Source organism: Mercenaria mercenaria, chromosome 4, assembly GCF_021730395.1.
Source record: "Mercenaria mercenaria strain notata chromosome 4, MADL_Memer_1, whole genome shotgun sequence".
Classification (NCBI taxonomy): domain Eukaryota; kingdom Metazoa; phylum Mollusca; class Bivalvia; order Venerida; family Veneridae; genus Mercenaria; species Mercenaria mercenaria.
This window is the reverse complement of record NC_069364.1, coordinates 24587791-24599514: the sequence shown is the minus strand read 5'-3', so window position 1 is coordinate 24599514 and position 11724 is coordinate 24587791. Positions and strand designations below refer to the sequence as shown.

General features: G+C 35.2%; 1 protein-coding gene across 1 annotated transcript; it reads left to right on the top strand.

Annotated features, from left to right (window-relative positions):
• Positions 1 to 4038: 4038 nt before the first annotated feature.
• On the top strand, positions 4039 to 9423 carry LOC128556270 (uncharacterized). The gene is made up of 3 exons (XM_053540781.1): positions 4039 to 4410; positions 6429 to 6547; positions 7080 to 9423. The coding sequence occupies exons 1-3, from the start codon at positions 4199 to 4201 to the stop codon at positions 7562 to 7564; spliced, it is 816 nt and encodes a 271-aa protein (XP_053396756.1). The 5' UTR covers positions 4039 to 4198; the 3' UTR covers positions 7565 to 9423.
• Positions 9424 to 11724: the final 2301 nt, after the last annotated feature.

Sequence of the window (11724 nt, the reverse complement as noted above, 5' to 3'; positions counted from 1 at the left end):
TCTTTAACGTGCCCAGTGTATAGCACTGATACACGCAAGGATTAATACACAAATAAATTAGTTCATGACCGTTCAAATTTGAACTATTAGAGAACTATAAGAAACTACCACAAAAAAAAATACAGTATGAATTTACACATAACACATAGTTATAGATACATTAAGTTAATAGATGCACGTATAATAAAAGCTGTCCGTAAGACAGCGCACTCGACCTTTCTAAGGGCTTGATCCTGAATTAGAGCTTTGCCGGTAAAAAAAAACTTATGTAACAACAATGGTCAAACACGCAGTGCCACCCAAGTACTTAAATATCTCAACTGGCAGTCCCGTGAACAACGCCGCATCAACTTCCCCAACCACCTCATGCCTACATGGAACTTGAATTATTTGATCTCCCAATCTCATACGCAGTACCTTTCTAACTCCTTTTTTCCCAAGAATAATTCGTTCCTCTAATGGTCTTCCCCTTAACATACAGTCCAAACACAGTTTGATTGCTGACAACTGTTACGTTATAATGTGTGTCTATGTTTTTAATCTTATAATATATATAGTAACTGTAGTTCTTTTTAACTTCGCACTCATCTATGAGCTCAGTTTGTCCTATGCAAGCGCTTCCCAATATTTTCCTTATTCCTTATTTTTGTAGAGCATGTCAGTGATGCTTTTACTCGCTTTGCAAGGAATTTGTACAATGGGGCCACTGAATAAAAACCTCTTGGCATTTTTTGTTGTTGTTTCTTTTCTATTTTTTTGCAATAACCGGCCTTGCCTGCCTTTTACTCAGCTATTGTTTGTTATTTATGCTCGCTGTCGCTCATAATGATAAACATAATTTTCATCCCCAGTGAGCAACTCAGAATGTTCTTTTCTTTCTTTATTTATTTTTTATTTTTTTAGCAGTTTCTTCTGTCTTTAACTAAACGCTTTGACTTTTGATTGGTGTCAACAAAAAGAGACCCATTTAGCACAAACCTTTTTAACTTCAACGTTAAGTCCAAATATGGTGAATGGTCTCTTCTGAAATACCTATAGTGTTTTAATGAATAATGCTAATTAACACTGTTTATCTTTCCTTTTACTTTATTCTTGCAATTTCTATTATGGTTGTCGGGATATAGGTCAGGGGCTATTTTTTTTTTTTGTTATACTTGGCTGCACGTTAAACAATGTTTCTGGTATCTTGTATCATGTATAAATGCTGTTTTCCGTCCCCTATAACGTTTACCGAAAACACACTTGGAAAAAAATACCCTTACAGCAAATAATAATTTCAAAATACTCCAGAATAAACTGAACACCATAGAGTATGGGAGTCATCCGTGTCACATACACTTGCTGTTTAATCCATATACAAAATGTAAGTGCCAGGTATATTAATCAAATTCAAGCAATTATTTCCTCATAATTTGAGAAATGACAATGTCTAGAGTTCCGATAACCTAACCTATCGCCTTAGAGATTAGAGGTCGCTAAATACTAGTATATGCTTATACGTATTGCATAATATGCAGAGAGGAAGTTATTATCCTCAAGGATCCTCAATCGTGATAGTCTTAATTCCTGTGTTTCTCTGTACCTCCTCTATCGCAAGAGCATGTATTAATATGCTGATTACCAGACCCTTAGCCACTGTCTTTTAGAATCAGTCTTCACAACCGTGTACCTGGATGAATACGCCTCTTCTGGCCTATCAATAGACACATACTAGAGCACATTTGTAATTCAATAATTTCTGTCGCTAGTCTTTGAAAGCCTAAATTATCAATCAGATCTTTTTGTTCATGTCGTACCTCTTAGGTATTCTCATTGCACATAATTTAGCACACTTTTGGAGTATTGCTATCCATAATCTAAATGTTACAAAATAGGCCCCCTTGGTATGCTGTCGAGACCCTGAAAAAACGCGATATCAACGGCACTTCAAGTAGCATAGCGTTTATCTGCGAGAATTTCTTTTCGCAATGGAAATAAGAAAATGTCACAGAAACGTGTGACGTAGTTAGGTTAGGTGAATAAGGTGGGCGCGTGTTGCTGTTTAAGTCCTTAAGAGAACACAATCAAGTAAGATATCTTGAACATGACTGAGGGCAAGGTTTGTGCAGTCACAACTTAAGATGTTGACGGTTTGACATTTTTTTTAAAAAAGAAAAGGAATGGAAATATATAAAGACTATACAATTGTCTTCTGTGGACGGACGCATTGTCATGAATTAGCTGTATGCCTTTCAAAACTTTACAAGGCCGTTTATTCTAATAGGTTTTTTAAGAGCACTTTAGTTTTGTATAACAAGTATGTGATGGTTTTACACTCTTTGGGTGGAATTTGTTCAACGGGGCCACTGAAAAAAACTTCTTGGTATGTTTTGTTCTATTTCAGTTAACCGGCATTGTCTGCCTTTTACTTGGCTATTGTTTGTTTTTTATGCTTCGCTGGGGAACATAATGATGAACATAAGTTTCACCCCCAGTGAGCAACTCAGAATGTTTTTTTCTTTTTTCTTTTAGTTTTTATATCTTTTTCAGCACTTTCTTCTGTCTTTAACTAAATGCTTGGACTTTTGATTGGTGTCAAGAAAAAGATACCCATTTAGCACAAACCTTCTTTAACTCATAAGTCCAAACATGGTGAATGGTCCTCTCTGAAATGCCTACAGTGTGAGATATTTGGGAAATAGTTCGTCGGCCACCTCATTCTACCATACCCCTAACGGTAGAAATGTTTTTCTTTGTTGCTGCAGCAATAGGCCTGCCTGGACTCTCTGGAAGACTGAACGCATTGAAATTGTTTAACCGAAAAACGTCGTCACGGAGCTAAAATGGATAAAACACAATTTTTAACTCAGAAAAAATATCCCTGGGTGATATCCGCAAAGAAACCCTAACTGGCTTTAGCCTTGATTTCTTTGTCCTTCATTATTGGTTAGAGCATTGGACATTGCCACTGTATATAAGTGTGAATAAGTCAACAATGGTGTAACTGGATTAAATAGATATTGCACAGGTGTTTAGAGTAAAAATTCATTCTCAAGTACATGAAACTGCCGTCACGTGACATTTGTTTACCATTGATTCTATGGAAGAACATGAGTGGCGGACTTTACTGAATCACCTACGTACAAAATTCGGACTTCAACTAAGGTGAACAACACACTTTGTTTTCTGAATAGACATACATCTGGTTTGATTGAATCTGCTCATTAAAAGTAACGAAACGTGCAACACGTCCCATACCCTCTAGCGCCGGCTTAAGCGGAACTCTAACGCATGGTTGTGATGTAGTAACTTGCTGCTTCTTAAGCTGCTTTTCTGCTTGTTGTATTAACAATTTTCATTTTCATTGTGTTAGCCTGGTGATTTTCAATTTCTTCGAGAAAGTATATCTTAGCTGAATCACTGCTGATATCTACACCGTTTCAAATTTATATTCTTCGTCGACTTACAAATTAAATGGTGCTCCTCTGTGAATATATATATATATTATGTCTGACCGTGACTGAAGCATTTACGAATGAAAATATGGTCGCATACTCCTAAAATGTAAAGTCACAAGCGTGTTAGATCTACCTTGTTCCGATATCCAATACATCTTGAAATAAAACACAGTGCTGTAATATCAATAAAACATGTTGTATTTTTTTCGACACATTCTTTTATAACTGGTAATGTAAAGCATTGTTTGAAGTCTGTAATATATACTCTGTATCTAATTATTCATGTTTTCTCTCATTTTTCTCATATTTTCTAAAATGTTTGACAGTTTGAAGAACAATGCATTTTTAAATGTAATGTAGCTGCCTATGCATGTATATGGTAAATATACGTAAATCAAGTGTTAGAAAAAATACATTCTCTCTGCACTTCTCTGACATTTCTCAAAACTGTACTTTTATGTTGTTGTTGTTTTTTTTTTCACACTGGTATCAACGCAAACTTTTGGATTTTTCGTTTTTACTGTCCCCTGCCCCCATAACTTCTTAAAATATAAAACAAATATAAGTCGTTGACAAAAACAACAACACATGAAGTGTAAATGTCATTTGGTTATTAGACCTTACCCCCTCCCGGAAATACAGTCAATTGTTTTGCTCATTTGTGTTTATAATGAGGAAGATAGATTGTTGATGAGCATTCTCATTTCGTGAAATAATTTTTAAGACTCGCGATCAACATTCGATGCACAAACATTGTGAAAATGCTACCATTTTGTTATTCTTACATGTTAGTAATATTTTCATTGATATTCTTCAAATCGGGTATCTGCGAAGAGCCCCAATGCCAGCGATACTATATGGAGGAAAGGATTCTCGAGAAAATGGTGTCGATAGATTTAAAGCTGGAACACACGGTAGAGAAAATAAGGGATCTAGAAGATAATCAACAATGCAAGAAGACGAATTTAGTCAGGTAAACAATTCTCTTATTAGTTGTTTCAGTTATAAGTATTTCACGTACCTGCCTGTGTGGGATGAGTTTACCGGTCCCGAAGGACATAAAGGAACGAGAAACCGAGCGTATCAACGCTATCGACATTGGCTTATGTTCAGTCTGTTTTGGTAAAAGTAAAAGCATAGCTCTATGGCTGTGTTGTTTGGGATGCTCTGTACTACCCCTACCTTTTATCTTTGGTAGTATTTATGAAATTCATTAAATTAATGATACATTTTAGTAAAGCATTCCTGAAAATAATACAGTCTCTTAGACGATTTTAAATAATGAACAACATTCAATTTCTGATTTACTTCTCAAATAATATGATACATGTTTTACTCTTTTTGTCATTCATGTCAAAAGGATATAAATTTCAAACTCTATCTAGGGGGCTTCTTTGGCCGTGTTGGCAAGATCGCACGTGCTCCTCACCGATGTGGGTTCGAGCCTCACTTGGGGCATAAACTTATTCATTTGAGGAAGCCATCAAGCTGACTTACGAAAGGTCAGTGGTTCTATCCAGTAGTCCACCTTTGATGAAGCAATGCCTGGAGGGGCACCTGGGGTCTTCCTCCACAATGAAATGCTGAAAACTCGCTATATGACCCATAATTGTGCCGGAGTGACTAACAAAAACAGAAAAGAATTCTGTTCAAATGATAATAAATTGATTTTTATCCGAACACAGAGACGATATCTTTAAAGGCGGTAAGTCATATTAAAGCAATATTTCATGACATTATTTCACTTTACGTATATTTTATTTAATACAGACTTATTTTAGGAACAAGAACGCCTATAACATAGTTAGTATTGTGTTTATTTAATAAGAAATACTCGGTTTTGTAAATACTTTCATTATAAACTCTATTATAAAAGTATTTAATATTTCTTACGATTTCAATGAAATTGCTAGGTTGACATTTGCATTTGACAGAATATTGGATATTTATCGGTCTGAATCGAAAGGCAAGTTTTAAAAATGCGTGTAGCTTCGGAATTAGTTTATTTTCACTTTATTTTGGTTGCACAGTCGGTATAGAAAAAAGGACATAATGCAAATTTTACTAGCTTGCATTTCTCTTGAAACTCGGCTAAATATGTAACTGTCTGTGCAGTCTTTTGACAAATATGGTTCCTATATTCATGGTATAATTTCCTAGGCTATGTATGTACTAACCAGGACAGAACAGTCAAATTTTAACAATGCCCCAGTCAACATGTATCATTTATTAAACTCGGCTAAATACGTAACTGTCTGTGCTATCTTTTGACAAATATGGTTCCTATATTCATGGTATAATTTCCTAGGCTATATATATATATATATATATAAAGTAATACTTACACTAAAATAATTCTATATTGATTGGGCAACCAGGACAGGACAGTCAAAATTTAACAACGCCTCAGTCAACATGTATCATTTATTAAGCTCTCAGTAAGTATAAATATATAAAAGATAATAGGTAAGGGTAGATTTCTCGGACGCACAGAGCACCAAAAACACAGCCCCAGAGCCACGCATGTACATAGTAGGCCCACAACAAAAAGAAACTGAAATGGAAATATATTTCAGACGGGTTGCTTCAAACATCTAACAAGTACATATTAATATAAGCTAAATATTGATAAAAGGGAAGGAATGGTGGTAAGGGGCGAAATGGGGTCGGGGTGGGGGAGGAATCCGAAGGGGAAAGTTGAACAAGGACGAATATACAAGGGAATGCCATGTTCTGTAAGTATAATAAAATATAAGTGTTAAACAAAGTCATTACTTGCCAAAAGTCTGATAAACTACCATTAAAACGTACAAACGTGTGAAAAATACTGGTGTTTACCGATACTGCAAAATGTATTTTTATAGTAAAGACAGACAATTACAAACTCTTTCTTTAATCATTTTTGTTTGACCGTCCAAAGGCACCTTCCAGGGATTCGCATTATAAACGGTGCACTTTACAGCAAGATAATGGATCTTTTCGACATTACAGGTTAGATACACCTTTAACAAGCGCACTGAAGATAACGGATCTGGAAAGAGACGGCTGGCAAATGGTTTTTCGTGCGACATCTAGCATCGGTCACAACGTGTTCAATGCTTGGACAACAGGTGCATATACTATTTAACCAATCTGAAACAAATTGGACATATTGATCGAAAAATTATTCGACGTTTCTTGTTGTTTTTTCTTGTTGGATGTATATGAAGGTGTTGTAATATCATGTAAAACTTGAATAAATTTGTTTATTGTCATCGTAATACTCCTTTTAAATTAGTAAAAAAGGACGAAAGCTAATTGATATGTAATATGTATTTTCGTACTATATTAGAACCAAGAGAAATATTGAAAGTACTTTGCACTCGTTCTAAGTTGGTCGAAATACATAGCTTCATGTTTGCTATGTAAGGCATTTTTGGATATATACCATTGAGATACTGACTATTGGCCGACGGCCAAATGTTTGTTTTGAGTTACACTGACAATCAGAAAAAAATATCGATAAAAAGAGAAAGAACAGAGACATATAGATCTGTCTAATTGTGTGCGATCTTTAATTTACCTCATTTTAGGAGCAATGTGGCAGAACAACCATTTCTTTTATGCAAGATAAAAGTCCACGTAACTCTTTTCTCCTTCTAGGCAAAGGTTCTTGTGATGTCAAACCTGTTACGATGGAAAGATCCTACGCATGTCACTACCGTAACAGTGTCATTACGGACTGGTCCAACCTTGGTGTCAAGTACGTCAAATACGCCTTCTTTGATACAGACAGGGAGGTGGCTCATGTGATCTTCAATGGTGTTGGCAGTAACATCATTTCCTGGTTTGACAAGAGTAAAGTAATTTCTGCAAGCTGGTCCGATCTAACATCTATGCATGAATACAATTACTTCTCAATAGAAGGGAATTTGAAACGAAGATTTTTCATAAATCGAGCTTACAATACTTGCGATGGAGACACTGGACACATGTCTGTAATTGACACTGACAAGGCTGGTCCATGTGACTGGGATCGACACCCCGTGTATCCTCAATTTCTTTATTCACAGATAAATTCAGTAGACTATTGGAATAGACGGTTTGGAAGAGCAGACTATATGGCGATTTTTTTGAAAACTGATTGACGTTTTCGGCAAGTCATGAAAATACAGAGTGCACTTACACTTGTTAGAGGGTAGTATGTTTCCACATAATTTCAGCAATCAGTTTACTGACAGAAATATTTATTAAAAGTAAGCATTTACTTGTCATCTGGCGTTTAATTTTTCATGCAAATAAAGCATTAGAATAAGGAAGATAGATATTATACAAGTAATGCGTATTTCGAATAATAATGGTGTACTTTGTTATTGCCAGGTTTACACTAAACCGGTGCGTTGTTGTTGCGCATCTTTGAAACATAATGACGGTCTTTCAAGTATATTTTGAATGGTCAAAATAGTTGATTGGTTTAAATTGTTGCTGTACTCTTCAAATTTTGTCCTATTTTCTTTGTCAGACTTTCTGGTTTATAAAAGGTATTGATAGTACTATTACTAACTTCAAGGACTACTGAGTAGAAATGGGCCTGGAACAACATGTTGATTTCAGAACTCGTACTGGAGGACATAGCTTAGATCTAGTCATAACTGAGTCACTAAATGGTGTTCATGTAGAGAAATGTGAGCCGGGACCATTTATATCTGATCATTGTGTTATTATGGTTCCCCTATATGTTCAAAAAAGACTATTGCTAGTAAGAACGTATCACTTAGACACTTAAAAAATCTGAACGAATCAGAAGTTTCCAGTGACCTTAGTGTAATAGACTTTGAATCAAAGAATAGATCTCAACAAGTTTGTGAATGAGTCTGAATCGAAAATTGAGGATGTCCTGATAAGCACACTCGCCTAAAAGAGAAAACTACAATTCAGAGAGCACCGAAACTATGGTTCAATGAAAATTTACAACATCTTAAATAACAAGTTAGAAAGTCTGAGCGTACATAGAGGCGTTACGGTAAAACATTTCTGTTTGACTCGTATAAAGCAGTAAGAAACGGATACAGTTTTGAAGTCAAAAGAGAAACACACTCAGTGAAAAGTTATATAACGGAAAAGGTGATTCCAAGACTGTATTAATTAGTATATGAAATAACTGGTACCAAATCTGAAAGCCCACTGCCTTAAAGAGAGTCTAATAATTCATTGGCTGAAAAAATAATTAACTTTTCCAACTTTTCAAAAATAAGTCAATCCCTGAACCTGAAGTAAGAGATGTACAAACGTAGACAAATTTACTGAATTGGCCAAAAACGAAGTGAAAAGAACTCATTATTGATTTGAATACTACGTCTTCATAGCTAGATATTTTGTCAACAGGTATTCCGAAATCACATGTAAACGAACTTCTCCCTAGTATCACTAAACTGGGGATCTTTCATTACAACAATGTGTTTATCCTGTGAAATACAAACAAGCTGCTAAAAACAGATCTTAAACTAGAACTTTCCAACTATCGTCCTGTGAGTAACACATCACTTCTGTCAAAACTTATTGAGAAAGCTGTTCCTTACAGATTAAACAAACACGTAAATCATAACAGTGTTTTTCCTTATAACAAGTCTGCTTGTAGGACTGATTACACCAAATAGGAAGTTAATACTCAGTGTTACATGTGAAGTAGTCCAAAATGTAGTTCCATGTTGTTGATGAAATCTAGAAAAATGATTCATATCAGGATCTGACAGTTATAGTTTTGGCTTAGTTTTATTGCATATTGTATTGAGAAAAGACCTAGACCATTTTCATTCTGAATTTCTAGGTATTAGTTTTATTCATTGAGAAAATGTCTACATACGCGTAATTGCTAAACAGCAATTTTCATGGGAGCATTTTCAGAGGGTGATGTTTTCTTTCAGAACAGATTGTTTTTCTTGTATGTAACATGACATTTTAATATATTGTTTTTGTATATTTGATAAGAATAAAATCTGTAAAAAGATCCTTGAAGCAAAAAATGCAACCAAGAATAATAATAGCAGACTCGGTTTGATTGAGTCTGTTATGAGAGGTAATGAAATGCGCAACACCTCTCACGCAGCATCGGTTGGTTAATGATCTTCCAAGTGGTATAGAGAAACAGAAAGTCATGGCCCTTACTGCAACTGAATTAAGAGAGGCATTTGACACTGTCGACCACGCCATTCTACAAAAATCCTAAAAGCACAGTATGGTGTCTGTGAAACAGCTCTACAATGGGTAGACCAACTTAAAGCCTCGTATTTTTAAGATTAATGTCATCCATCAATGCATATTCATCAGACCTCCAGCTTGATTGCAGTGTGCCCGAAGGCTGTTGTCTTGGTCCTTGGCTGTATCTCACCTATGCTTGAACTCATTCCCAAATCCGTATCAGTCTACGGTTTTGCTGATCACCATATAGCAAATAAAAGCTTAAGTTTCGTCCCATATCCGCTCCCGTAGATTTACAAGTGGTCGGAGACCTCAAACGGTGCGCAGTTATAATCAATGATTGGATAAATATAAACAAACTGAAAACTAACACTTCAAAAACTGAAATTATTATGTTTGGTTGCATACCTCAATTGAACAAATGTTTCACAAAGTCGGTTAACATTACTGGTGATGATATCAAACGTGAAAGCACAATTAAATATCTTGGTGTATTTCTTAATATAAAACCTTGAACTTCTTTAAATATCATGTAAATCGCAAATGTCGTACAGCCATGTTGAATTACCTACGAATTAAGAACATCGGAAAACATTTAATCAAATCAACCATAGAAATTCTAGTTTTAATTGTCTCTAGTTATTTCACATCTGAATTGCTGCAATGTCATACTGTATGGTGTAACTAACAGTGAAGTGCGTAAGATGCGACGTATTCATAGCACCTGTGCGAAACTTGTCCTTAACAGAAGGAAATTTGACAGTTCCAAACAAGTGTGACTTACATTGGTTGTCGGTGAAGGTAAGGATTGAGTTTAAGATACTTTATTAGCTCACCTGAGCAATGCTCAGGTGAGTTTTTCTGATCACTTGATGTCCGTCGTCTGTCTGTCTGTCGTCTGTCTGTCCGTCAACTTTTAGCTTGTGTATGCGATAGAGGCTGTATTTTTCAACTGATCTTCATGAAATTTGGTCAGAATGATTACCTTGATGAAATCTAGGCCATGTAAATGTTTGAAAATGGGTTATCTGGGGTCAAAAACTAGGTCACTTGGTCAAATCAAAGAAAAACCATGTGTATGCGATAGAGGCTGTATTTTTCAATTAATATTCATGAATTTTTGTCAGAATAATTACCTTGATGAAATCTAGGCCGAGTTTGAAAATGGATTATTTGGGGTCAAAAAGTAGGTCACTAGGTCAAATCAAAGAAAAACATTGTGTATATGATAGAGGCTGTATTTTTCAATTGATCTTCATGAATTTTGTTCAGAATAATGACATTGATAAAATCTAGGCCGTGTTTGAAAATGGGTTATTTGGGGTCAAAAAGTAGGTCACTAGGTCAAATAAAAAACAACCTTGTGTATGCGATAGAGGCTGCATTTTTCAATTGATCTTCATAAATTTAGGTCAGAATGATTGCCTTGATAAGATCTAGGTCAAGTTTAAATATGAGTTATCTGGGATTAAAAACTAGGTCACTAGGTCAAATCAAAGAAAAACCATGTGTATGCGATAGAGGCTTTATTTTTCAAATAATCTTCATGAAGTTTGGTCAGAATGATTACCTTGATAAAATCTAGGTAAAGTTCGAAAATGGGTTATCTTGGGTCAAAAAATAGGTCACTAGGTCAAATCAAAGAAAAACATTTTGTATGCGATAGAGGCTGTATTTTTCAATTGATCTTTATGAAATTAAGTCAGAATTATTCCCTTGATAAAATCTGAATTGAGTTTCATTATTGGTTATTTGGGATCAAAAAGTAGGTCACTAGGTCAAATCAAAGAAAAACCTTGTGTATGCAATAGAGGCTGTATTTTTCAATTGATCTTTATGAAATTTGGTCCGAATGATTGCCTTGATGAGGCTGTTCTTTTATCATTTGATCTTCCTGAAAGTAAGTCAGAATGATTGCCTTGATGAAATCTAAGTAGAATTTGAATATGGGTCATCTGTAGTCAAAAAGTAGGTCACTAGGTTAAATCAAAGAAAAACCTCGTGTATGTGATAGAGGCTGTATTTTTCAACTGATCTTCATGAAATTTTGTCAGAATCATAGCCTTGATAAAATCTAGGTCAAGTTTGAATATGGGTCATCTGGGTTCAA

Excerpts from the sequence above, each read along its gene's own strand:
- LOC128556270 (XM_053540781.1), top strand. The coding sequence starts at position 4,199 with ATGCTACCATTTTGTTATTCTTACATGTTAGTAATATTTTCATTGATA. Across the intron at positions 4,411-6,428 it reads AAGAAGACGAATTTAGTCAG|GTTAGATACACCTTTAACAA; the intron begins GTAAACAATTCT and ends TCGACATTACAG. Across the intron at positions 6,548-7,079 it reads GTTCAATGCTTGGACAACAG|GCAAAGGTTCTTGTGATGTC; the intron begins GTGCATATACTA and ends TTCTCCTTCTAG.